This window comes from Prionailurus bengalensis, chromosome E1, assembly GCF_016509475.1.
Source record: "Prionailurus bengalensis isolate Pbe53 chromosome E1, Fcat_Pben_1.1_paternal_pri, whole genome shotgun sequence".
In the NCBI taxonomy this organism is placed as follows: domain Eukaryota; kingdom Metazoa; phylum Chordata; class Mammalia; order Carnivora; family Felidae; genus Prionailurus; species Prionailurus bengalensis.
In genome coordinates, this window is record NC_057347.1 from 10,328,739 (window position 1) to 10,355,808 (window position 27,070).

General features: G+C 54.7%; 1 protein-coding gene and 1 long non-coding RNA gene across 6 annotated transcripts; one reads left to right on the forward strand and one right to left on the reverse strand.

Moving 5' to 3' along the window:
- Positions 1 to 219: 219 nt before the first annotated feature.
- Positions 220 to 27,012, reverse strand: LOC122485019. The gene is made up of 3 exons (XR_006297767.1): positions 27,002 to 27,012; positions 24,337 to 24,342; positions 220 to 504 (listed from the first exon to the last, which is right to left on the reverse strand). It is a non-coding gene; the product is annotated as an uncharacterized LOC122485019 (long non-coding RNA).
- LOC122485016 (multidrug and toxin extrusion protein 2-like) lies at positions 5,628 to 25,917 on the forward strand. 5 transcript variants are annotated; one of them, XR_006297766.1, is made up of 17 exons: positions 5,628 to 6,530; positions 7,703 to 7,804; positions 8,067 to 8,135; positions 8,879 to 9,027; positions 9,732 to 9,774; positions 12,933 to 12,977; positions 13,211 to 13,308; positions 13,739 to 13,836; positions 14,755 to 14,886; positions 15,616 to 15,683; positions 17,169 to 17,277; positions 18,222 to 18,297; positions 18,723 to 18,792; positions 23,355 to 23,487; positions 23,560 to 23,654; positions 24,309 to 24,691; positions 25,381 to 25,492. XR_006297766.1 is itself a non-coding variant. In XM_043583256.1 (17 exons), exons 1-16 carry the CDS (start codon positions 6,336 to 6,338, stop codon positions 24,600 to 24,602), a joined length of 1,776 nt encoding a protein of 591 aa, XP_043439191.1. In that variant the 5' UTR covers positions 5,628 to 6,335; the 3' UTR covers positions 24,603 to 24,629; positions 25,381 to 25,486. The 5 variants fall into 5 exon arrangements, 4 of the variants coding, with proteins under 4 accessions (XP_043439191.1, XP_043439189.1, XP_043439190.1 ...); XM_043583256.1 differs by having other exon boundaries at positions 24,309 to 24,629; positions 25,381 to 25,486; XM_043583254.1 differs by having other exon boundaries at positions 5,631 to 6,530; positions 24,309 to 24,402; positions 25,381 to 25,917.
- Positions 27,013 to 27,070: the final 58 nt, after the last annotated feature.

Genomic DNA, 27,070 nt, shown 5'->3' on the forward strand with positions numbered 1-27,070 from the left:
CAAAAAATGTTTTAAACATTTACTTTTGAGACAGAGAGAGACAGAGCATGAACAGGGGAGGGTCAGAGAGAGAGAAGGAGACACAGAATCGGAAGCAGGCTCCAGGCTCTGAGCCGTCAGCCCAGAGCCGGATGCGGGGCTCGAACTCACAGACTGCGAGATCGTGACCTGAGTTGAAGTCGGACGCTTAACCGACTGAGCCACCCAGGCGCCCCTGGCTTAATGTGTTTTAATAGCAAACTTACAGGAACAGCACAGAAGACAGACAACATTAAAAACATGTACTTGCATGTAGGACAACTCAGAAAGGTATAGTGAATGGATGGCATCTGCCGTATGATAAAAATGCTACAAACACCATTTAGGTGCCGTCAATAAGAAATTTACTTGTTTAAAAAAAAAAAAAAAAATCCAAATGCTGGCATTGTCCAGAAAAATGTAACAGGTTTATTTATAATTGTTATAAAGTTGAACTGCTGACACGTGTTCACTGAAGCATTCCGACTTGCATTCATGCTTTATGTCCCCGCATTTGTATTAAAAATTCACAAATGAAAATGGAAAAACTGCCAATACCTGATTTCTGCCCCCGATTTTTCCATTTGCAATCATATACTTCGGTACCTTCTGACCCCATGGGGGGAAAAAGATATCTAACGTTCAGAACTACCAACAACGGGAAGAAGAGAAAAAAAAATTTTTTTGTTTTTCAAAGAATGAAATGTTCTCCATCGGAGTGGATTCTTAAGCACGTTCTCCGCGTACGCCGCGCGCTGGCTGGATGTCTTTTGGAATAACTGTCACACGTTTGTCACGGATGGGCACACAGGTTGGTGTCTTCCAAGAGGCCCACCGGGTAGGCCTCCCTTGCCTCCTGCAAAGCACCGATAGCCGCGCTCTGGAAGCGCAGGTGTGTTTTGAAGTCCTGAGCAATCTCTCGCACCAGACGCTGGAAAGGAAGTTTGCGGATCGGAAGTTTGTCTAATTTCGCGGAGTGCCGCGGTACCAGGCCCGTAACGATGAGGTTTCTTCACCCCTCCGGTAGAGGGCGCACTCTTGCGAGCGGCTTTTGCAGCCAGTTGCTTCCTCGGTGCTTTACCCCCCGGGTCCATTTGCGGGCACTCTGCTTTGCACGAGCCGTGGCACTGTGACCTCCTCACTTAGCCCCCTTCTCCTTCCGCTGGAGCTCGGCGAGCTAGAGGCGGCGCTGGCGTGTTTTTTTTTGTTTGTTTGGTTGGTTGGTTTTTTTTGAGAGAGACAGAATGGGGGGAGCAGGGAAGGGGCAGAGAGAGAGGGGGAGACACAGAATCCAAAGCAGGCTCCAGGCTCCGAGCTGTCAGCACAGAGCCCAACTCGGGACTCGAACCCACGAACCGTGAGATCCTGACCTGAGCCGAAGTCGGTCGCTCAACCGCCTGAGCCACCCAGGCGGCCATAATAGACTTTACTTTTTACAACATTTTTATGTGTATATAAAAATTGTACAGAACATGTAGAGTTTTATTTCCACTCTCCGTCTCCCCCAGTTTCCCCTATTATTGATTCCTTGCAGGAGGACAATACATTTATTATAACTAAGGAACCAATGTTAGTACATTCTATTAATTAAACTCTGTAACTTACATTAGGGTTCACTCCCGGTGTTGTGTGTTCTGGGGGGGGTTGACAAATATACAAGAACATGGATCCACCATTGTAGTATCATACAGAATAGTTGCACTGCCCTAGAAGTCCTCCTTCCCTGCCGTTCATTCCTCCCTCTCCCCTAAGCCCTGGCAACCACAGATCTTTCTACTGTCTCCATAGTTTTGCCTTTTCCGGAATGTCCTATAGTTGGGATCTTACAGTAGACAGCGTTTCCAGATTGGCTTCTTTCACCTAGCAACCTGCATTTAAGGTTGCTCGGTGTCCTTTCATGGCTTGAGAGCTCATTTCTTTCTAGTGCCGAATAATGTTCGTTTTTATTCCTGCAAACGTTTTCCCAGTCGGAAATGCCCCTACCATCTTTGGCTCCTGGAGCCTTGCCCTTGGCAGGGCCTAGGTGGGGGCCTCGCTGTGCCCGCTGGGGCTTCGACAGCTGGCTCTGTCCCTCTCCCTTACCTGTCAGGACTGGGCTCTAGGCGTTTCTGTGGCGAAGATGCCCCGTGAAGCTTTGTGGGAGGAGGGAGGGGGGAAAGAAGGAAGGGGTGAGGCCTGGAGGGAAAAGGTGCTGGGTGGAGGCAGAGAGAGAAGGAGGCAGCTGCCTTGGGGGTGCCGGGGTGACCTCAGGCATTTTGGTCAGGCAGATGTTGGTCACCGCTCAGCTGGAGGCCTGGGGACAGGCAGGAGGCCGACCTTATCCTTCCCAGCTGTCCTTTGTTCTGAAGATGTGTGGAGCTGAGGGACCGGAAGGCCAGAGTCCCCACTCTTCCCAGTGGGTAACTGGGAGTCCTCCAGTCACAGGGCAGTGAGAAGGGGTCAGAGAGAGAAACTCTGGTTCCCCGGCCGGGGGGGTACAGGGCTCCGGGCAGCCAAAGGGCAAATAACAGGTTCAGGCCTGGTAAAGTGTAACCAAGTGAAGAAAGGTTAACAGAGGCCCCAACATCCACGGTATCTGGCAGGACCCCCCGCCCTCGGCCAATCAGTTACCCGACGGCAGATCCAGGGACCGGGCCCACCCCCAACAGGACTCGTGCTGGCATTTGCTGCTGCTGGCCTGTGGCAGGTGCGGGGGCCTGAGGCCCCCCCACCCTGAGTTTTCTGGGCCATGTGAGTTGTCCGGGCCAGTGGCTTCTAGTGCAGTTCCAGACGTGTCTCCTTACCCCATGGCTGTGAGTTGAGCCCTTCTTGTGAGCCCTCCAGGTGCCTTGCGGACAGTGGAAACCAACTTCAGGCTCCCCCTCCTTGGTTGAAAGCCTCCTTAACCTCGGGGTGTGTTGAGGGGGTCTTGCAATGTCTCCCCCTTCCCCTTCTTCCGTTTCCCGCCTCCTACTGTTCCCAGGACTTTGTGAGCTTAGGTCCTTCCTCCCTGTGGGGGGTCCTGGGCAGGCCTGAGCCCCCCTCCCCACTGTGTGCAGGAGACTTTAATCTGCTCCACCCTTGCGGGGTGGGGGGGTGGTCGGGGGGAATGGGCTGGACAGGGGAGAGGAGACAGGAAGAGCAGAGACGGGAGCGGGGAGGGGAGCGAGTGTGCCTTTGGAGAGTCACAGAGGCGACAGGTGGTCTGCCATTCTTCCCATCGGGGAGCAGAAGCCGTTAGGTCTGGGCAAGCCCTGTGATTAGCCCTGGCCAACGGGCAGAAGTGACCTGTGTAACTTCCCAGGCTGTGTCTTGACATGAGCGTACTTTCCTCCATGCACTTCTGGAATGTTCTCTCCTCAAGCCAACCCCGTGTGGTGAGAAGCCCAAGCTGCCCAGGGAGGCCCTGTGAAGGAAGATGCAAGTAGGCAGTATGCCAGCCTCCGCAGAGCGGGCTACCGACAGCAGGCACCCCCTTCTGGAACTGTCCAGGCTGGGCCGGGCCGGCCCTACCAACTTGTAACCAAAAGAGCCAGCTGATCCGAGCAGCCTAGTAGACTCGTGATACAAGTGGTGGCTGACTTAAGACGGTAAGTGTGGGGCTCATTTACTATGCAGGACATGCGGGTGATTTATCTGTACAGCATCCTGTCTTTGGGGGGAACCCCCTGCCCCATCCAGGGGGCACAGCTCACCCCTTCCCACCCACTCCTCTTCCCTTCCCAGCGCTGGCTGGCTCCTGCTCCTGTTTCCCAGAAATTGGCCCCTGGGACTGAAGGTGTTGTCTTAAAAGCCCTGGGTCCAAAGTCGCCCTGATTCTCTTGTTTTCACGGCTGGCTGCTCAGCTTTCTTCAGCCAATCATCACCGGCCAGTCATTATTCCCTGCGCATTCCCTCCCTCCCCCTCCCCACCTCCTCGCTCTTCGCTCTTCGGGCATTATCTCAAGTCAGCTCCTCCTGTTTCCACCAAAGAACTGTGATTGACCCCGAAACTGAAATTGGTGCGAGGGAGGACATTGTAGGTCACCACGCCCCTGGGAGGAAGGTCACCAGGGAAGTAACAGGCTCCGTGAGGTCACCGGGGATTCACGGTCCTGATACCGGGAACTGAACTGCTGATCGATGTGGTGTCTGCTTCTCTGAGGCCGCAGGGGATGCGGGACAGGAGGGTGGCACACTGGTCCCCGTGGTGCTGGACAACTTGGCGGGGGGGCGCCGACACCCCTGGGCTCTCACCTCCCTGGGGGACGGCACTCCACATTGGCTGTCGCAGCTGGAGTCCCAGAAAACCAGACTGGGAGGCTGAGTCTGCAGGTGGCTGAACAGACACACAGCAGAATTTATAGTCACTTGGAAGTGGGAGGCGGTTGGGGGGGGGGGTTAGTAGTGGGGTGTAGGGTGTTCCTTGAAAAAGTCTGGAAGCACAGTCACGTGGGAGCATTTGGAGGACTCTGCCTGGAGGAAGCAGTTCCCACCGTGCCCCTGGGCCTGAGGCAGCGACCCTGCAATGCCCCCGGGGCCCTAATGCCTTGTTCCTAACCACCCCCCCCCCACCCCAGCCTGGACACCCACCCAGGGCCTGAAAGGAGTGTGAGAAAGAATAGCTTTATCCAGAAGGAAATGTAGGAATTATTAGCTTATGCAAAAATGCTGGGGAGTATTGTGGGAAATGCTTTGGGGATGCCCAACCAAGGAGCTGCCTTCTGGAGAACGAGCTGGCCCTGACCTGCTGCGGCTTAGTGCCCCACTGGTCTGCATGGGTAAAGCCTGACCGGAAGCAGTCGGAAGGTTCTGGACGCAGGCCATTTGCACCATATACCTTCCATCCTGGTGGGGGCGGGTTTGCCTTCATTAAACCAGACTTTGGATTTAGATTTGCTCGCCTGCCCCACACCCGGGGGGTTCACAGAGGGCACCCCCACCCCCACCGCTGGGGACTCCCACAAAACATGGATTCTGACCACAGAAGTCACTTCGCGGCTGCAGGAGTAAGGCAGTGGACTTAGGCTGGTGGGGTCACTGCTCCCGCCACATGGCTCCCTGTCTGGGGACAGCAGGTGTCAGAAGAGACTCCTGAGGCCCAGGTGCCCTGAAGGAAGGTTTTTGGCCGCCCTCTCAGAAGCGGAAGCCAAACCAGCCAAGAAGGGGCCAAAGGTGAGGAGAACCGGAAAAGGCACTGGAGAATCAACATCATAAATACTGGTGATGAGCTTATTACTAGGGCGTTGTGGCTTTTACCCGTTGCCCTGCCTTTTTTGGGTCGTATCCTAATAATTACAATGGTAATAAAACGTCTTCTCTTTCCCCTTTGTCCGTGGCAGCTAACTTTACTGTTTAGTGTGCAGGTTGTAGAAATTTGCGCTAGGAGCTCGACAGAATGAGGGAAGGAATATCCATCACACAGCAGGTGCACAAGCCAGGGGAGCATTTGGGATTCTGTGCGAAGACCAGGTCTGTGCGTGCATGTGGGGAGCAGCAAGTGGACAGGGTGTGTGAGATGTGGGTTGGAATGCACATCTTTGGTTTGTTTTCATCCTCACTCCTCTCCTTTGGCGGGGGCCGGGGGGGGGGGGTCTGCTCCTCCCTCCCTCCCTCCCTCCCTCTGTGCAGCTCGCACATCCCGAAGCCTGATCCAGGACTGGGCCAAGTACGGTGGTAGTTATGAGCCTCCCATGGTCTGGTCTGCCCTGCCTGTCCTTGGTAGGTCGTAGGCCACCCCTGCGTGGAAGAGAAAGAAGGTGAACTGGTCGGGCCAGAGAGGAACCTGGAAAAAAAATGGAGGGCGAGAGGGGTGAGCGGTTTGCCCAAGTGGGGTCACCCTGGCTCTCGGGGATGCTGCCCAAAGGGATGGTGGGCAGAGGCAGGGCTGGGGGTCCCTCCCCAGGTATCCTAGCTCCTGGCTCCAGGCCACTGCCCCCTCCCACCATACGACTCCCGGGGCAGAGCTCTGGACGCTGCCCACCTGGACGGAATCCAGGTTCTGCTCCCTGCCTTTCCGAGTCTCCACTGTTTCATCTGTGAAATGGGAGTCATCACGGGCACCATCATGCCGAGGGGTAGCATGCCCGGTGCCTCAGCGCAGCCCATCCGGGCCCCATGTGCCCCCACACTGCCCCAAACCTCCTCCTCCCGGGGCTTTGCAGCTGACCGCCCTGGGACCGCCCTGGGACCGCGGACACAAGCCCCCCACAGGCACCAGCCTGGGTGACTCCCAGGTGCCCAGGACTCTATCCTGTCCCCCTCTGGTGGCAGAACCCAGGGACGCTGGGCTTGTGTGATAGGCTGCCGCAGCGGCCCCTCCTCCTGCCCCTTACTCATTAGCCAGGCTGCAAAGTAGCATGGGCTTGGCTGGGCAAGGCTGGCTGCAGGAGCGCTCAGGCATGCAGGGTGGCCGGCAGCCCAGTCTTGAACTGGACAGCGTTCGGGACACGGTCCCCCCAGACCGAGGGGGCTGTTGCCCTGCCCTCCGCAGGCTGGTCCCTGTCGGCTTTGGGGCCGAGGCGTGGACACTCTTTGCCCTTTCCGGACCCCTGGTAAGTAGACGATGTGAGGGGCAGGCAGTAAGGCCAGAGGCAGCTGCCGTCCAGGTGTGACAGGGCTATGCCAGGAGCCGCTCACACCTGTCCCCAGGAACTGCCCACATTGACCATGTCCAGACTGCACCCGAGGTCACCGCCCACAGCAGGTGACTACAGGACAGCCGTCCCTGGACAGGTGCATGGTGTGGCAGTGGGGCCTGACCTCGCTCAGCAGCCCCACTCAAGGAGGGACAGGTGTATCCTCCTTAGGAAACAAATGGGAAGGCTGGGCTAAAATCCCTAGGGTGACAAATGAGACCCATTCAGGCAGGAGTCCGGGGGCCTCTGCTACAGGGGGAAGAAGGGAGCCTCTGCCCATTTTATGTCCCACGGGAAAATTGCTTTAGCTACCCTTTTTTTTTTTTCTGACCACAAAGACGAATCAATATGGGCACCCCATAAAAGCTGCAGATACAATGTGGGGCGCTTGTGTGGCTCAGCCAAGCGTCCGACTTCGGCTCGGGTTGTGATTGCACGGTTCGGGAGTTCAAGCCCCGCATCGGGCTCCGTGCTACCAGCTCGGGGCCTGGAAGCTGCTTTGGATTCTGTGTCTCCCTCGTTCTCTGCCCCTCCCCCGCTCGCACTCTGTCTCTCTGTCTCTCAAAAATAAGCGAACGTTTAAGAAATGATTCAGAAAAAGAAGAAAGTCAGTCATCTACTCCCACAATCAGGACGTAGCCACTGCCAAGATTTGGGTGTATTTTATTCCACGCCTACCTTTTTGCGTGTATGTGACCTGACCAAATGATGATAACATCGGTAGAGTTTGGATGCTTGAATCAAGCTCTCTGGGCTCCAGGCTCTGTGTGTTGCTGAGTGCTTCTTGTGCATTCCTGCACTTTCAGGCAGGGAAACCGGAGCCTGGAGGTTAACCACAGAGGTTAACACAGCTGCTGACGCCAGGACCGGAGCAAGGCTCGGGTCACCTGACTTCCAGCCCGGATCGCTGTGTCTGGCTCAGCCACAATGCCAGCTTCCTTGGTGCGGGGGATTGGCCCCATGGCCCTGTGGTTTTCTGTTTTGTTTCGTTTGCAGGGTCTCTGGTGTGAGGCCCCCACAGGACCTGGAGAAGCCTCTGTGTGGGGCTGGGCTGTACAGGGCCCTTGAGCCTGGCTGCTTTTCTCCAGTTCTTGTTCCAGGTGCTGACCTTCATGATCCACATTGTGAGCTCGGTGTTTTGTGGGCACCTGGGCAAGGTGGAGCTGGCGTCAGTGACCCTCTCGGTGGCCGTGAGTATAGCTCCCTGCTCCGTTCCGCCCCCAGAAGACAGCACGAGGGCTGACAGCTGCATTCAGAGCTGGGACCTGGGGGGCCTCGCCCAATGGCACACGGCACACGCAGGCTGGGCCTGGCCAGGAGGGGGCAGTGTCTCTGACTCAGCTGCAGGTCAGAGCTGCTGGTGGGTGGCCTCCCCCAGATGGAGGGTCCCCTCCCAGGGTCCCCTCCTTGGGCCCTGACAAGCCCTGTGTTTTCTCCTGTGCGTGGCTCCAGTTTGTCAATGTCTGTGGAATTTCCATAGGAATAGGCTTGTCCTCAGCCTGTGACACCTTGATGTCCCAGGTAGGTGTGCCTTTTGGAGTCGGGCGATGGGGTGCCCATCAAACAGGCGGGGGGGGGGGGGGGGCACGGCTGGTCCCGGCCTGCCTGCAAGGATCGTGTGCCATCAGGGAATTAGACCCTTCATTTTGAAAGAGTCTGAGCAGACGGGCTAGAGAGCCATGGAGGGAATGGGCCAGAAGCAGTTCCCTGATCTCACGTGTCAAATGCTGAGGGTGCACAGAGCAGACCCTCCTGCCCCCAGGGTGGGGGGTGGGGGTGCCACAGCCCAGCGGGGCTCAGCTTTCCTGGGGGGTGGGGGGGTCTGGACTCACAGTGGGCCCGGGGACCTGGGCTTGGTCCTGGCTGCCACTTATCAGCATGGAGACTTGACAATGCTCTCGGAGCTTCCCTGAGAATAACGCCTTCCTACTTAGGCGCTTTTGAAGAACTGGGGACAACGGGTAGACAGAGCCTGGCGTGGAGCTAGTGCTCAGCAAATAACCGCTATTATGATTCTACGAGCGGGCTGAGCCCCTGCAGAAGAAGCCCACCCCCCCCCCCCCCCCGCCCGCCAACCATGCTGCGATCAAAGGGAGCCAAATGCCTGCTACCGAGGCGTTGACGGGTGCCTGTCGTGTCCTGGGTTCGTCCCCACGGCACCAGCACTGGCTAGGAGGTTGATGCCCTGGCTGGGCTCACCCAGGGGACAGACAGAAGGTACTGAAGGTGTGAGCAGCTTGACCCAGGGATGGGCTCTTTTGCAGAGCTTCGGGAGCCCCAACAAGAAGCACGTGGGGGTCATCCTGCAAAGGAGCACCCTGGTGATGCTTCTCTGCTGCCTCCCCTGCTGGGCACTCTTCCTCAACACCCACAACATCCTGCTTCTCTTCAGGCAGGACCCAGCCGTGTCCAGGTACTGCTTGGCTTCTGCCGGGAACCCGGGGAGGGACCCCACCCCCCCAACCATGCTGCCAAAGAAGCCATGCCCTAGGCCCCCGTGCTTCTCTGGGTCACAAGCCGTCCCAAGTGCAGCTCCTATGGGGAAGGTTCTTGGTTTTTGGACTCTCCCGCCCGGCATGCGATTCCAGCTGTGACCAGCAGGGGGAGGATACAGGGCCAGTTTTAATTCAGGAGGAAAGGCAGAAAAATGGATGGGATTTGCCTGTCCCAGCAGGTAGCTGGGGCTTCCCAGATGCTTTTGGAGACTTGAAGTGTGCACTACAGCGTCTTCCAAAAAAGAGACAAATGGGCTGAACCAAGTTCAGATGAATCACACCGTTTGTTAGTAATCTTAGAAATGTCCCCTCGTGGGAATAGTGTGTTCATTTTATAGGATGGGCAAGTCATTTGCTTATTTTTTTTAAGTTTATTTATATTTATTATTTATTTTGAGAGAGAGAGAGAGAGAGAGAGAAGAGAGCACAGGAGGGGGCAGAGAGAAAGAATCCCAAGCAGGCTCCACACTGGCAGCATGGAGCCCCCCACACGGGGCTCGAACTCACAAACTGTGAGATCATGACCTGAGCTGAAACCAAGAGTTGGACGTTTAACCAACTGAGCCACCCAGGTGCCCCGGGCACAGCCTGGTCAGTTCCAGAGCTTCTGTTTCCTTCGCAGGTTAACTCAAGAGTACGTGCTCATTTTCATCCCAGCACTTCCGGTAAGTGTCACTGTCCACGAGCTGGGAGGACGGTGGACTTCCACCCCCCTAAACCCCGGCTTTTTCTTTGCCGCGCCACGTGCTGGGGAAGCCCGTGAGCCCGCAGCGACTTTCCGCTGTGCCGCTGAGGCTGGCCGAAGGGACAGCAGAATTGCACTCCCATTCCGCCCACGCAGATTGGACTTTCAAGACGCATGTTTTTTGATGCGAAAACCATTCACTGGAGAAATTGTGGGAAGCGTGGGAAAGAAAACATTTTAATCGCTTCTAATCCTGCCACCCAGAGAGACTCTAGGGTCAGATCCCTTCCCAGGATTATTTCTGCGCGTGGACGCGTGGGTTCAAACACACATACACGTGTACGGTTTGAAAGAGGGTCAATGTGCGTAATATTGTGTTATTACCTGCTTTTCCCCTGATATTAGTCTCTTGATACGATTAAATAGCCTCCCACAGTATCCATTTCGGAGGCTATGCACTATCCTACAGTGTCACGATTTATCAACCAATCCTAATTTGTCAGGTATTCAGGTTGTTTCCAATATTCACTATCGGAAAGAAGATTGTGCTAAGCGTTCTTATAGAAAAATCTTTGCATCTGTAACGATTCCCTTCAGGCGCATCATGGGAATTGGTGTTGTTCTGTCAATGGCTTCTGATACCAACTGGTACAGATTTTACCCCTACTAGCAACACTCTGGTCAGTGTACTATTATTCAAATATTTTTCGCGGGGCGCTTGGGTGGCTCAGTTGGTTGAATGTCCGACCTCACATTCGTGGATTCAAACCCCACGTGGGGCTCTTTGCTGACAGCTTGGAACCTGTATCTCCCTCTCCCTGCCCCTCCCTCACTTGCTCTGTTTCTCTCTCTCTCAAATAGAAACATCAGAAAAAAAAAATTTTTTTTTTAATTTTTTCCCAACTAGAAACAGTTTTCACATGCGTGTTATTGCTAATGAACCTTTTTTTCATGTATTTTTTTCATCATTTTGTTTTTCTTCTGAGAACTGTCCAGACCCTTTTTTAGTGGGTTAATCTTTTCCTAATTATTATAACTCTTGTTAACTAGTATCTCAACCCTTTGCCTGTTAATTTTTTTTTAAAGTTGGTCACTTGCCTTCTAATTTTTTGATATTTCTGGCCTAAAGAATTAAAAAAAATTTTTTTTAAGTTTATTTATTTGAGAGAGACAGAGCAAGCAGGGGAGGGGCAGAGACAGAATCCCGAGGAGGGGCCACACGGTCAGCTCAGAGCCCCATGTGGGGCTCGAACCCATGAACCGTGAGATCATGCCCCGGGCGGAAACCAAGAATCTGATGTTTATCCGACTGAGCCCCCCAGGCGCCCCTTGACCTCAGGAATTTTTAATGTATATGTAACAGACCCATAAATCCCATTGTTTATGAAGTCTTTGATGAACTTAAAACCACTTAACCCATTGCAAGATTATATAAACATTTTGCCCATGTTTTCTTTGAGCCCTCTCGTGGCTTTTATTTTTACACTTAAGATTCTAATCTACCTAACACACTTACAACTAAGACTAATTATTGCCTGTTCTCCCCTTTCTCCACTAATTCGTTAAATCCCAGCTAAGCAATGCATCTAGTCAGGTCAGTTTCTGAGATTTCTCACCTGACCCCGTGGCCTGTATCTCTGCTCTGGAATCCATTGCTACTCTATTTGACTTATTGAATCAGTGACACGTGTCACTGAATGTCACTGAGTGACACTCAGTGACACGTGTCACTAGCTGGCAGTGTTGTGTCTTTGGAACAACAGCTCCCCTTTACCCTCTATGACACCAGGGGGTGGGGTGCTGGAGGACCGATCAGGGAAGGGTGAAGGTGGGGTGCTTTAAAGCACGCCAAGGCCTGGCAGGAGGAACCCCGGCCACACCTGCCTGCCTGAGAGGCCAGTGCCATGACCCCTCTGGGGTCTGGTCAGGTCCAGATTTGCGTTGTATTATGGAAACCACCTGCAAAGGCCAGTCTGTCTCCTCCAAGGGTTTGCTAGAGCACACACTTCAGCCCTTCAGACCAAGGTGATGGTATCTTGCCAAACAGGGCCACCAGGGCTGGGTCAGGGGAGAAATCTCCTAGAGCGTCAAAACCGTGGCAACGCCTTTACCAACTAAAGCAAGTCCTTGCCTTCAAATGCTGCTGTAAAACTTACCAGTAAAGTAACAATAAAAATGACAAACAGGATTTACATAACGCTTACCTAACATTTGGAATGCTTAAAGGGGCCATATACTGTTTTATAGGTATTTTCTGATATTAACTTTAAATATATATGGATACATAGCATACACACATTATCATCCCCGCTATAGATGAGGAAATTGAGGCACAGAGAGGGTAAGTGACTTGCCTAAGATCGCACAGCTCGTAAAAGGCAGAGCCAACCCTTGAACGCAGGCAGTCTGTTCCAGCTCATGCTCTTAAGCCCTGTGCTATACTGAGGAGAAGCAGAAGGGAAAGGGAAGCAAAGGGAAGGGGTGGGGTAGCAGGGCGCAGGCCCTGGGCCAGGCTTTGGCAGAGGACAGAAAGGGCAGGGGCAGCACCCCTAACACGCACACACTGACACGCAGGCCCTCTCTGTCCTCCACGGACAGGAAAGGTCCTGCCACCCCACGGGGGCTTGAACCCCCTCAGCAGGGCCTACCGGTGGCCACACTGCTGGGTCCCCATCTCCCTGCCCAGCCCAAGGCCTCTCCCTCCAGATTCTTGGTTCCAGCAGCCAGAGCCAGGCTCAAGGGCAGTCACAACCCGTGGATTTGGACTCTGATGGGCCCTTCTGTGCACGGGCCCCTGGGTGGCCTTCCTGAGCTGATGCAAGGTCCGAGCCGGCAGCAAGGAGGCCTGTTAGGCGCTGGGCCTCTTACACAAGCCTTGTGAGAGCCAACGCTGCTTGCGTATCTCGTCTGCGGTGGAGCCCGAGCCTTGACGGGGCCTCTCCCCATAGGCAGGGCCAGAGTGCACCTGAGATGCTAAGTGGGCTTCTTGGGGTCCCAGACCTATTTGGATGAAATAACTGCCCCTCACTCAGGTACCAGGGAAATACCTCCTGATGTTCATCATGTGCTTGTTTGTTTTGTTTTTTTGGTAGTCGTTGTTTATGTGTGTGTCTGGTTTTTTGTTTTTATTTTACACAGGCGTTTTTTCTTTACAGCCTGCTGGCAAAATATTTGCAAAATCAGGTACGGGTCCCTGGCCAGAGGGGCGACCCCTGCCCCAACACACTGCCCCATTCCAGCGAGAAGGGGTGCCTGGGGCTTTTCCCCTTTCGGCACCCTCTGTGAACCTACTGACCAAGGCCCAGTAAGGAGCCGCGTGTCCCCAGCCTCTTGCCAACCCCTGGACGTCCCCGGGCTTGTCCACACCCCCTGGCCCTGCCCCCCGCCCCAGCAAGGCCAGTGTTTGTTTATTTCAGGGAATCGTCTGGCCCCAAGTCCTCAGTGGCATTGTGGGCAACTGCATCAATGGCTTAGGCAACTACATCCTGGTTTCTGTGCTGAGCCTGGGGGTCAGGTGAGCACCGGGACCACTGGGCTGCAGGGGCCCACCAGGCACCCCACCCCTGATGGGGGCAGGTCAGTTGCCATCCCTGCCTTGCCAAAAGGGCAGAGGCTGCCCCTGCCGTCCAGAAGTGGGGTGTCATGAGGAATTGGGGGCCCTGCTGGTCCCACAAGTTCTGGGGGACTCCCCACCAAGGAGACAAGGAGAGGAGCCCTCCTCATCCCTGCCCCAGCCCCCCAGGAGAGGCCGAGCGTTGGGACCTGGCAGGGGGACTCAGGGACCCTGTACTAAGGTTCCTGGGTGTGGCTGATCTCTGGATGGGGGTGCTGGCTGCCCATGCCTGGGCCCCCTTCCCTTCCATGCTGGCTTCAGGGGAGAAGTCCCCTGCCCCCAGGGCCAGAGTCGGCCCCTGGCCCCAGCTCAGCTCTCTCTCCTTTCCCAGGGGCTCTGCTTACGCCAACACTATCTCCCACATCCTGCAGACCATCTTCCTCTTTCTCTACATTGTGCTGAAGAAGCTACACCTGGAGACGTGGGCAGGTGTGGGGGTCACCCTGCCTTTGAGGGGCCGAGCAGACCAGCAGCAGAGCAGGCAGGACCCCGGCTCGGGCATGGGGTGTTCACTTGGCAGGTGGACGGAAGGCCCGGTGGGAGCCCCTTTGGAGGAGCCTTGTCTCGGGCTTGCCTCCACTTCCCTTCAGGGGCTCCTTCCCCTTTGCTCTACCCCTCAGCACCCCTAGGCACCCCAAAGGCCCAGGTGCCCCCCCATCCAATGTGATAGGGCGCAGAGCCCTGCTGGGGACAGCCCCCAGGGGGCTCTCTGGCCAGCTCCCTGATCGCAGGTAAAACCCTAGGCGTCAGCAGTGGGCCGAGTGCTCGACATTTCCGACCCCCAGTTACTCCACACCACCTTATAATCCCCATTGTACTCACCTGGAGGAGATGGAGTGAGGGTAAACAATTTGCTCAAAACGCCAGAGGCGGCGCCCGGTGGGGCTGGCCTCGAACCCGTGCCCATGTACTCCCGGTTCTGAGCTTTCCTGCCTCCTGAAAGCTAACTCTGTAGATTTCGGGGTCCGCTTTCGGGCATTTGTGGACCAGCCCCTCCGGACGGGGCCTCATTCACAGGGCAGGGAGTCCTGTATGGCCACTCTGCTCTCCCTGTCCGCACGGCCCTATCTGCCCCGAGAATCCAATCCTTTGACCTTGACCTCATGCCATCCTTTCAGAGGAGGGAATGGAGGCCAGAAAGAGCAGGGTAGCTGCCCAAGATCTCGTGGTGTCACGGGTGGAGCGGGCGACCCTCACCCACGCCTGAGGCTCCCATCCCGAGCCACCCCGTGGTGCACCTTGGGCAAAGCACAGGAGGCCTGGGTGTGCGGAGCTGAGCCCGGGAGTGGGCGGAGCCAAGGGCGGGCAGGGGCTCCGGGCAGTGGGTGCGCGTGCGCTGCGCTCCAGCGGGGCTTCTGTTCCTAGGCTGGTCCGGCCAGTGCCTGCAGGACTGGGGCCCCTTCTTCTCTCTGGCTGTTCCCAGCATGCTTATGGTGTGCATGGAGTGGTGGGCCTACGAGATCGGGAGCTTCCTCATGGGTATGTAGAGGAGCGCGGCTCGGGGAACCGTGTGGGCAGCCCGGAAGCCCCCTCTCCGGATGGGTGGTTTGGCGGCCTCGGCCAGGTCGGGGCTGTTGCTCTCTCCAGGTTGTGAGCTCCCAGAAGGTAGGCCTGGGCTTTTCATGTCAGGAACCCAGCATGGCTCTGGGCCTGGTTCTGGGCAGGTGTTGGAGTCAGTGGGGGAAGCGAGGGACGGAACCAACGTGGTTGTGAGCGTGCAGGGGCCAGGCAGGCGTGGGGGGCTCTCACCTGACGCGCTTGTGCTCCCAGGAGCACCCCGTGCAGAGTCCACGCAGCCCAGGAATCGCAAGGCCCTGTGAGAGAATGGCCCTGAGAGAGCACCTGGTCCAACCCTTGCCCCTCATTTACAGATAGGTAAACTGAGTCCCAAGAACACGAGACTGCCCGGAGTCCCAGTGGCAGCACTGGGACCCAAACTTGGGTCTCCTGATCTTGGTCCAGGTCTCTTTTCTCTCCATATGCCATGTACACCAAGGACTTTTCAACTTGAAAGTCAAACCATACCGGGAACGAACAGCCCGTAAGAAATTCCACCACAGCTGGGTGGGATTTTCCTGCCAGGCTGAAGGCCAAACGGGAACGTTTTCTGTTGCAAAGCTGCCCTTGGAAGTCATTTGCCCCTTGGCCTCCAAAGCAGAGGGGAGTCTTGTTCCGTGTCCGTGAGCTCACCGTGTGTCTCTTCCGCAGGCCTGCTCAGCGTACTGGACCTCTCCGGCCAGGCCATCATCTACGAATTGGCCACTGCAGTCTACATGGCGAGTATCTTATGGCGGTACCTTCCGCACGCCCTCCATGCCGGCCCGGCCCCGCTGACGGCCTGGGGTGTCACAGAAGAGGGGCAGGCTGTCCCCCTAAAGGCCATCTCTCTCTCAGACGACCTCCTTGTGCCCATTAGGTCCGGGCCCTGCCAGACACACACAGGTGGCCCCCAGCTGCTCCACCGAGAGTAATACTGAACTCCCATGATGTTAGAATTTTTAAATTAATCAGTGCCACTTAAAAACGGGAATATTTCACATCATAATCTGAAGTTTTGCATTTTCTTGGAAAACAGGACATTCCGTCTAGCAGCAGGCCCACATTCCTGCAAACCTGAGTCAGGGAGAGCTTGGTGACTGCATCCCTGGGTGGGGGGTTCACTGCTGTCCCCCACCCCCCCACAGCCCCATAGCCTCTTCTTACCAGAGACATGAGTTGTCCCACGTTACTGCGTATGCCTCTGCCAGCTTCCTGGGGACATGCAGACTGCGACCCCTTGGGGACATGCAGTCTGAGTTTAAGGAAATGATTCACAAAAGTCTACACTTACAGCACTAAGGTATAAGGTGCTTAATTTTACAAAGGGTTTTCCCAGAATTTTGTTTTTCTAACAGGGAGCTTTTCTGGCATACTTAAGACCATATTCAACTCTTTTTTTTTTTTTAATTTTTTTTTTCAACATTTATTTATTTTTGGGACAGAGAGAGACAGAGCATGAACGGGGGAGGGGCAGAGAGAGAGGGAGACACAGAATCGGAAACAGGCTCCAGGCTGTGAGCCATCAGCCCAGAGCCTGACGCGGGGCTTGAACTCACGAACCGCGAGATCGTGACCTGGCTGAAGTCGGACGCTTAACCGACTGCGCCACCCAGGCACCCCAAGACCACATTCAACTCTTAAAAATGCACTTACTTGCGAGGTTTTGGCAACACATTGATTCTGGTTGCAGGGCCAGTCTGCCTGTGATTTTTTTATTTTTTACTTTTAATGTTTATTTATTTTTGAGAGAGACAGAGACAGAATGTGAGTGGGTTAGGGGCAGAGAGAGAGGGAGACACAGAATCGGAAGCAGGCTCCAGGCTCCGAGCTGTCAGCACAGAGCCCGATGCGGGGCTCGAACTCATGAGCCATGAAGTCATGACCTGAGCCGAAGTCGGACGCTCAACCAACTGAGCCACCCAGGCGCCCCTGCCTGTGATGTCTGATGGTGCCGGTGGGGGCAGGACTGACGGGCTCGCTGAGGGTGCCCCCACCCCATCTCCCAACCTCAGCTGTGAACGCCCTCTCTCCTCACGCTGCCTTCCTGGGATCCATCCTGTCTTCCTGCTGTCCTCCAGCTGGCCCCCTGATGGAGGGTTAGAGGGCTGTCCCCCGTGGCCCCCTCCGCCGCCCCTGGCACAAGCCTCTTCCTGGCTCAGGATCCAGCCCCTTCCAGGGGCAGGAGGTTGATTCTACTGATGGCCCCTTATCTCTGATCGCAGATTCCCCTGGGGCTCAGCAACGCCGTCTGTGTCCGTGTGGGGATGGCCCTGGGAGCTGCAGATATAGTGCAAGCCAAGCGGTCGGCCAAGTCAGGCATGCTTTGCACAGGTGGGTGGAATCCTCTGGGGTGGGGGCGGGGCTTGGGAAGTTGGAGCCTGGGGCAGGGGACAAATCTGCAATACCTGGCCCGGAGGAGCCCCAGCTGAATTGACGCCACCCTCCTACCCTCCCCCCCCCCCCCGCCCTTTCCCCCCCCCCCTTCCCCCCCACCAGCAAACCTCTCTTGTCCTGCACTCCTTCCCTGCTGTTGTTCTCGGGTTCTCCCAGGGGCAGGTCACCAGTTTCCACCTTCATGTGACCCTGTGAAGTCCCCTCCTCCCCAGACTTCTCCCTCCATGTCCAGGGGCCTTCTGCAAATTTGCCTTCCCAGCATCCCCAAGGATCTCAGGACCTGCCCCATCCCACCCCTCGGGACCAACGGATCTTGTGTCCTCCTCCCGGGCTCTGCTTTCTGAGGCTGACAGATTCAGATCAGCTGTGGACACCAGTGGTTCTCAGGCTTTAGCCTATCAGAATCAGCTGGAAAGATTAGAATCAGATTGGCAGGCCTCCCCCCCCATGGAGTTTCTGATTCAGTAGGTCTGAGATGGGGTCTGAGAACCTCCATTTCTCTTTTTTTTATGTTTATTTATTTTTGAGAGAGACAGACAGAGCGTGAGTGGGGGAGGGGCAGAGAGAGGGGGAGACACAGAGTCCGAAGCAGGCTCCAGGCTCTGAGCTGTCAGCATGGAGCCCGACGCGCGGCTCGAACTCACAGACGGCGAGATCATGACCGGAGCCAAAGTCAGATGCTTAACCGACTGAGCCACCCAGGCGCCCCTGAGAACCTCCATTTCTAACAAGTTACTAGGTGATGCTGTTGCTGCTGGTCCCGGAACCCCACTTTGAGAACCACAGGGGGAAAGGCATTTCCTATGCCTTCCTGCCTTGCACTGACCTAAGCTGCTCCTCCAGGGGTTGGGGGCAAATGCTCTTCCTTTGGTCTCTTCCAGGCGGCACCTCGCTGGTTGTGGGCATCGTGCTGAGCACCCTGAAAAATAAACTGGGGCGTATTTTTACAAATGATGAGTAGGTAATCAGTGTTTTTCACTGACTTCTGGGAAATGTCAGAGTGGCTTGCAGCTGGTCCTCAGAGATTCGTCACCTGGCTGGCTCAGCACTAGGTCCAGAGGAAGCAGGACCAGCCTCGACTTTGCTCTTGCTGGGAAGAAGCTAGCATCGATGCTTCTCCCCCCGGAACCACGGCCTCCGTCACTTGCTGGTCCGTAGACAGGATGCCGAGGGCAGGCAGTACAACATTGCGGGGCTCTCCTGGAGCTTAGGGCTCCATGCAGAAACTTAGGGCTGGGAGTGTCAGGTTTGTGGGGGGGGGGGGGTAACTACCTCCGTTCCAATCATTTTTAGGAGGAGGCACAACAGGGAGGGTGTGGGTCTCAAGAATGCAGTGATGTCTTAATGCTCCAAGTGAATGTTCTTTCCGGTTTCTCCCGCAGACAAGTCATTGCCCTGGTGAACAAGGTCTTGCCGATTTATACCGTCTTTCAGCTCTTTGAGGCCATATGTGTGAGTACTGCCCTGATGTGAAGCCTGACTCCCCTGTAGGAGTCCATGCTCATGGCCCCTCCCTGAGGCCTCCTCGGGCTGCGAGGATTAACTCATTCAAACATGTAAAGGGGGATGGGGTGCCTGGGTGGCTCCGTCGGTTAAGTGTCCGACTTCAGCTCAGGTCATGATCTCACAGAGGGTTCGAGCCCCGAGTCCAGCCCTGTGCTGACAGCTCAAAACCTGGAGCCTGCTTCAGATTCTGTGTCTCCCTCTCTCTCTGCCTCTCCCCTGCTCATGCTCTGTCTCTCTCTCTCTCTCTCTCTCTCTCTCAAAGATAAACATTAAAAAATAAATAAAAGTTAAAAAACATGTAAAGGGCTAACTCTGTAGTAAGTGCCCAATGTATCTGCTTGGATTAATTCTATTATTATTCAAAACAATGAATCCCTTTCTCTTCTGCAATTCCAACAAGCCAAAAGACGTATGCGGATTTGCAAAAAAAAACAAAAAAACAAAACAAAAAAAACACCTGAAAAATTACACCCACATAAACTCACAAATCTTTTTCCCTTCCTCATGCCTCCTCAAGAGCTGAGGGCACAGGCTTTGAGCCATGCCCCTATTGGTCAGACGCTCAACAGCACCATGCTCTGTGAATCAACCCGGAACACAGAGGGGCCTGAGTTTTCTGTGCCTTTGAAATGGGTCATTTCAGAGGAAAGGGTCTCATTTAGTGCAGATGTGGATGGTGTGAATTTTAAAGAGCATGACATAAAACACTGAAGTCTCCTTTTATTATTTTTTTAATTCATTTATTATTTTGAAAGAATGTGCATGTGCACAAGCGGGGGAGGGGCAGAGAGAGCAAGGGGGAGAGAATCCCAAGTGGAGTCCGCATTGTCAGTACGCGGACTGATGTGGGGCTCGAACTCACGAACCTCAGGATCATGACCTGAGCTGAAATCAGATGCTTAACCGACTGAGCCACCCAGGTGCCCCCAAAGCCTCATTTTATTTATTTATTTTTTTTAATTTTTAAAATTATGTGTGTTTATTTTGAGAGAGAGAGACAGAGTACGAGTGGGGGAGGGGCAGAGAGAAAGGGAGACACAAAATCCGAAGCAGGCTCCAGGCTCCAGGCTCTGAGCTGCCAGCACAGAGCCCAATTCAGGTCTTGAATCCACGAGCCGTGAGATCATGACCTCAGCGAAGTCGGACGCTTAACTGACTGAGCCACCCAGGCGCCCCTCCCCTTTAAATATTGGACAGAATTTACCAGTGAAGCCATCTGGGCCTGGGTTTCTGTCAGAAGATTTTTAAATTAATTCAATTTATTTATTTGTCTCTTCACTTTCTATTTCTTGAGTTACTTTCAGTAATCTGTGTCTTTCAAGTAACTTATTTACTTCAACTAAATTTGTCTAATTCTCTGGCACCAAGTTGCTAGTAGTATTTTCTTATAATCTTTTTCTGTATGGTCAGTAGTAATGTCCCTTCTTTCACACCTGACTTTGGTCATTTGGGTCTTCGCTTTCTTATTTTCTTGGTCTTATTTTACCAAGGTCAAATCCTTGGCAAATGTTCATCCTTTTTGTGGATATTATCAAAGCTAAAATTTTGGGTTTCGTTGATTTTCTGGTTTTTTTTTTCTGTTGTCGATTTCAGTAATTTCCCGTCATCATTATCCCCGTTCTTCTGTTTTATTTAGGTAGAGTTTGCTCTTCCTTGTTTCTTTTTTTTTTTTTTTAATTTTTTTTTTTCAACGTTTATTTATTTTTGGGACAGAGAGAGACAGAGCATGAACGGGGGGGGGGGGGGGGGGGGGGGGGGGGGGGGGGGGGGGAGAGAGAGAGGGAGACACAGAATCGGAAACAGGCTCCAGGCTCCGAGCCATCAGCCCAGAGCCCGACGCGGGGCTCGAACTCACAGACCGCGAGATCGTGACCTGGCTGAAGTCGGCCGCTTAACCGACTGCGCCACCCAGGCGCCCCTGCTCTTCCTTGTTTCTTAATGTGGGGTATTAGGCTATGGATTTGAGGCCTTTCTTCTTTTTGGATATGGGCATTTACGGCTGTGCGTTTCTAAGCACTGTGGTCGTGGCATCTACTAAATTTGATATGTCGTTTTATTCTTCGTTCAAAATATTTCAAACTTTCTCCTGCTATTTAGTCTTTGTGTTAACCAAATATTGGGGGCATGCCCACTTTTCTTTCTTGTCAGCGTCTCTAATTGAATTCTCTTGTGTGGCCTTGCACAGCCCCATCCCAGAGAACGTCAAAGCGTGTGACCTTTCTCTGAGGCCTCTTGTTGTATTTAGGAATTTGCCCGGGCTATTTATTTCTGTGAATCCCGCCTCCTCTACAGCCTGGAGCTGTGATCTCTACTCAGTTTTGTTTTCTGGGTTTTTCTCTATGCTTATTTTAGGCTTAGCTTCCTAGGGGTCCCACCCTTTTGTCCGCACAGCTCAGTGTTGAGGCAGTTGTTGGTCGGAGGTTGTGTTCAAACACCTGACAGCTCGCGAGGCTTCCGTTCTCTGCCGAAGGATCTGAATGTGCATGTGGGCCGTTTTCGAGTCTGCCCGGCTCTTACTTCCTTCTGGGTTCTTGCGTGTCTCTTCCGTCCACGTGCACAGGCTCCATTGTCCACGACGTGTGGGCGGCTGGGGCCTGCCCTGGCCTCCGCTATGTGCACACACAGCCTGCAGTCAACTTGGAATATATGCGGAAGGTATCGAGCTCCCTCTCCCCGCCACCCGGTTGTTTCGCCTCCCTGTTAAATCCCTGCCTAGCACACCGGTCCGCCGCCTCTCCCTAACAGACCCAAACCTTCTCAACCGCACAGACTGGTGGGGCCACTGGCCCTTCCTGGGTGCTTGCCTCTGACGTTGTCACCATGACTCAAAATGCTTTAAAGGGCTTCTCAACCTTGGCACTGTGACATTTCGGGATGGAGAATCCTTGGTTATAAGGGGGCCGCCCTGTGCCCTGTAAGGTGTTTAACAGCATTCAGGGCTTCAACCCTATGCAGCTAGCACTCCTCAGTTGTGACAACCCAAACCATCCCCCGACACTTGCCAAGTGTCCCCTGGAGGGCGAAAGTCGCCCCCGGGGTTGAGATATACTTGTTTAGAACTCATCAATCATAAGTTGGGAGAAGTCTTCTTCTAACCAAAAAATATCTTCTATGTCAAAATATATAACAATGGGAAACAAACCTGCCACATTCAGAGTTCAAGAGGCACACACCTCCTATGCCGAATGCATTACCTTTTTGCTCAAAAGTGTGAAAGCAAACCACAAAATACTCCACATCCTTCATCTTTTTTTTTTTTTTTAAGCTTATTTATTTTGAGAGAGAGAGAGAGAGAGAGAGCGGGGAAGGGGCAGGGAGAGGGGGAGAGAGAGAGAGAATCCCAAGCAGGCTCTGTGCTGCCAGCACGGATCCCAATGTGGGACTTGAACCCACTAACCGCGAGATCATGACCTGAGCCAAAACCAAGAGCCGGATGCTCAACCGACTTGAGGCCCCCCAGGCGCCCCGCTCCACATCCTTTATCTTAACAAAATGAAACTAACCAAATAGCTATTCGTCAGTAGCACTGACCAAGCATGAGCTGTGCCTGTCGCTCTTTAGTTCATCAGCTCTGAGATCAGGCTGGGAGGATGACCCTAGGAAAATAAAGCAGAGTTAGTGCTTTCTCCAAAGTCGTCCTTGTCCGTGAGCATTACGGGGACAGGAGCAAGCAAGGACTGCGTGTCTCATCTGGAGCAGATGACACCTTTGTTTGCCACGTGCGGTATCCAGAATGGTGGCCCCCCCCAAAGATCTCCATATCCTGATCCCCAGACCTGTGAATGTCAGGTGGCAAAAGGGGACTTTGTAGATGTGATTAAGTGAAAGATCTTGAGATGGGGAGATTATCGTGGATTATCCAGATGACCCAAAGTAATCACAAGGGTTCTCACAGGCGAGAGAGGGGAGGGAGACAGGAGGAGATGGAAACACCACGACAGCCGCAGAGGGTGGACCGATGCCACCACTGTCGGGGCCGGGAATGCAGGGCGGCCTGTAGAGGCCAGAAAAGGCAAAGACACACAAATTCTCCACAGGGGCCTCCAGAAGGAACCGGCCCTGACTAGAGGGCGGTGAGACCCATTTCAGACTCGTAACCTCCAGGACCAGAAACCAGTGCACGTGTCTTGTTCCAAGCCACTAATCTACAGTAATTTGCCACAGCAGCACTGCCAAGGCAACACAACTCTGTGTGACATCAGTCCAGCCTCCCGGGCCAGCTGGTGGTCGGTTTCCAATTTTACCTTGACTTTCTAGAGAAGTAGTCCTAGTGTGGAGGGGAAGACGGGGCCTCTGGAGTTGTGTTCAAGACACAACTACTCTTGTGCAGCCGTGGGCAAGTGACTTGCTCCGACTCGGTCTCCCCATGGATGGGGACAAGAGCACCATCGTTGGGCTTAGAGTGAAATCAGACCGTGCAACATGAGTGGCTTAGAAGAGAGCCCGCTGCAGGATCCCTGCCGTCAGGCTCACGCCCACCTCTTGCCCCTTTCTGCCTCCCCTCCCAGTGCATCTATAGCGGAGTTCTGAGAGGAAGCGGCAAGCAGGCCTTTGGAGCCGTCGTGAACATGATCATGTATTATGTCATCGGCCTCCCACTGGGCATTGTTCTGACCTTTGTGGTCAGAATGGGAATCATGGGTATGTGCTGTGAGGGAAAGTGGGGGGAGGCCTGGGAGGACGCTGTCCCCATTTGTCACTTGTCTCCCCCAGGCCTCTGGCTGGGCATGCTGGCCTGCGGCCTCCTGGGAGCTGCTGCGTTTGCTGTCTACACCGCCCGGATGGACTGGAAGCTAGCTGCAGAGGAGGTGAGCGTGCGGAGATGCTCAGAGCACGTCAGGCCTCAGCAGCAGTGACCTGTGGGATGAGCTGGGAGGGCGGGGGGTCACGGAGGGGCCCCCTCAGCCTCAACATCTCCGGGCACCGTAACTGGACCCCAGACAGTGCCAGGATACGGTCTAATTTCAAGGAGAGGCACACACACCAAAAAGCTTCCACGGCCAGCCCAAGCTGCTTGAAACCAAAGCAAAGAGCTCAAACTAGTCTGAACCCGGATGAGCCCCCAAGAGTGTATGCCCGACTTTGGAAGGGGGAACACCATCACTCTGTCCAACATCTTCTTGGCCAAACATTTTTTTTTCTTTTTAATGTTTATTTTTGAGAGATAGGGCACGAGCAGGGGAGGGACAGAGAGAGGGAGACACGGAATCCAAAACAGGATCCAGGCTCTGAGCTGTCAGCACAGAGCCCGACGCCGGGCTCGAACCCATGAACCGTGAGATTGTGACCTGAGCCGAAATCAGACGCTTAATTGACTGAGCCACCCAGGCGCCCCTTGGCCGAACTTTTTAAACAGGGCAGGCCTGCACCTGCTTCTCAGACACAGTAACGGTGACAACTCGGTCTGAAGGCAGAGACGGAGGGGGGGTGCACTCTTAAAGACCCTGAATCTGCTCTTTTAGGCCCAGAAACATGCCGGACTGCTGCCACAGAGCACTGACAGCACCGTGGCCACGGTCTCCCGGCCCGGGCCTGCAGAAGCCATCACCTCTTCAGGTAACATTGTCGCAGTGCTTCAGCCAGGTGGGCCCCAATGCCAGTGGCAGCCTCTTCCTTGTGTGCCCCGGGCAAGTCCAAGTCCAAGCTGCCGGTCCTCCTCTTGGCACAAACATGGTGTTCTAAGCGCCAGGAAGACGACACCACTCCCTGTGACTCAGAGGCCCCACGTGAAGCACGTCATGTCCTTAGCCTCGTGAGGCAGCCAGCTGTAGCCCCATCCTCGGGTGAGGGAGCCAGGCTGAGAGCTTAGGTCTCTCCCCCAACGATGGTCCCGCAACCGGAAAAGGTGAGACGATCCCAGTGTGGGCCCATCAGACTCAAGGGCACGTGCTCACCACGGAAGCCCAGCCCGGGCCAGAAGGCCACATCCCAGCCTACGGCAGCTGGGTCTCAGCCGGTCCGCCTGGCTGGACCGGCTGGTGGGGGGGGGGGGGGGGGGCACTTCCCCTGCCTGCCTCTCTGTATCCCATCAGACAGGCGGGCACCTCTGGTGTATATCCAGAGGTCTGGATGCAGCGATGGCCTCGGCCCAAGGCGCAGGGGCCCTCCCGTCCCGGGCTGGTGAGGGGTGCCAGGTCTGGGTGTCTGCAGCCCAGAACCCTCACTTATCCGGTGACCTCATCTCCCCCGGAGCCCTGCCGTCGTCAGCGCAGCAGCGAGCTAGCTGACAAACACTCCGGGAGCCTAGAGCATCACGAGAGACGAAGGTGAGGTCCGACCGTCTGAGCGTTTAAGATGTGCTCCGAAGGCACGTGTGGGAGTGACACGCCATCGCGTGTCATCACAAGGCTCAGACGGGAACGCGCCTCATGTGATCTTATGAGCAGCTTTCTCTCTGCGTCACGCTCACGTGTGAAGGTGTTTTCCCACATCATTGCACCCAGTGTGACAAAGGCAGCCAGGCTTCCTGGTTCCAAGGCCACAGCTGTCTCCCAGGCCCCCGGCGCCGCTGACTGCTCCCGTTTGCCTCCGCAGTGGCCACGGGTGCCTCTCCTGGCATCACCCTGACAATGTATTCAAGGCCCGAGAGCCACCTGGACCTCTTCAGGACTCCGGAGGCGGCCCAGGACCTTCCAGCTCCGGCCAGCAGACTGTCAGCCAGACAGCTGGCCATCCGCCGTGGGGCCGCCCTGGGGATGGCGTCAGGCACGCTGACGGCCGGGCTGGTCGTCCGGGTCCTGACCACCAGACACTAGCCGAGCGGCTCGGAGACGGAAAGGAGGCCAAGGGTGGCCGCGCCCACAGGCCTCCACACCGGTCGCCCTGCAACAGCACCCTGGGGATCCAGTGCGGGTGGATGTACACTTTGGACCGCACCTCAAAAACAAAACCTTCGGCCGGCGTCTCGCGTGACGTGACGGTTCTGTCGACCTGGCCTTCTCTGCCCTGCTCTTTAAGAAGACATCAGCCGACCGGAGAGGGACAATCCTAGGGTTGCTTCAAATCAGGAGATTTCAAATCAAGACACAATTTAAAAAATCAGTTACCCAATTAAAAGCTACATATTTCCTAGGTGAGTCTGCCGCCCCCGTCTGTTCACAAAGCCTTTGAGAAGCTTGGACAAGGGGGCCCATGGGCCCTGCATGGGCAGCCCGGTTCGCCACACCCCCCATGTGCCCTGTGCCCCACGGGCCCCTGCAGATCCAGGCACTGGCAACCCCGAAGGGGCAGGTGGCCGTCCATAGACCCTTCATGCCATCAGCATTGTGCTGATCACAGACCTTGAGAAACCCTTGTTCTTACAGCAGCGACGGGGTAGAAAGAAACAAGAGTAGCAAAACCAGATCGATCGCTTGGCCATGCAGCCCGGGGGTGAATGCAACGCCAACACAAATTCCAGGCTGCTTCTCTTTGGTGGCCTGGGACTGCCGAATGTTTTCAGGCTGCACGCTGTCATCCAAAGTGGAGGCAGTCTGGCCTCCGCCGCCACAGTCCCTGAGGCATCAGTGGCTCTACACACGTTCACAAACAAAATGATCAAAGCCAATTAAAAAACAAAAAAAAGTACACACAGGATGTAATCCCTGTTTGAAGAGTCAACATGAATTCATGTTGTTTTCGGTACCTGGTGACAGTCCGGGCCTCCCGCTCACAGGGAGGAAGAAGCTGATACCCTTGTCGGTGACACCGACACCTTAGTGAGCTTCTGGCGACCAAACAAAACGACTGAGGACGGGGCACAGAGAAGCAATTCTGTCGTTTCCCCAAAGGTGCTCTAAGGTTGAAAAAGGATCTTGAGAAAAGGGTTCCACGGTCAGGGAAGTTTGGGAAACGACCCCCACTAAACGCCACACAGGTTCTACAGGACTCGGATCCTTTGAGATGCTGGTGTGCTTTACAAATCCCGACACACAGGATGGGTGGTGGGATCAGTTTTTGTGTAAAACCTTATGGAATTAGTGTTCCTGGAGTACTCTTACGGAAACCCTTGGTTTAGACTGGCAAGTGGGGATAGGAGGGCTTAGCTGGAAAAACCCTAAACTCCACAGGTGCTTTAAAAAATAAAAACCTGTAAGGGACAGAGAAAGCAGAGCTGGAGAAAATCTTCTTGGCTAAGAATTTCAGGGAGAAAGCAGGACTTAAAGTTGATGAATACCACCTCTGAACAGATGAAGGCAAAAAATGGATTTATCGTTGGGGCAAAATTTCCGGCCAAAGAATGGTG

Coding starts and splice junctions, on each gene's coding strand:
- LOC122485016 (XM_043583254.1), top strand. CDS start 6,336: ATGGGCTTGGCTGGGCAAGGCTGGCTGCAGGAGCGCTCAGGCATGCAG. Junction 7,805..8,066: donor CAGTGACCCTCTCGGTGGCC/GTGAGTATAGCT, acceptor GCGTGGCTCCAG/TTTGTCAATGTCTGTGGAAT. Junction 15,684..17,168: donor TGGCCACTGCAGTCTACATG/GCGAGTATCTTA, acceptor CTCTGATCGCAG/ATTCCCCTGGGGCTCAGCAA.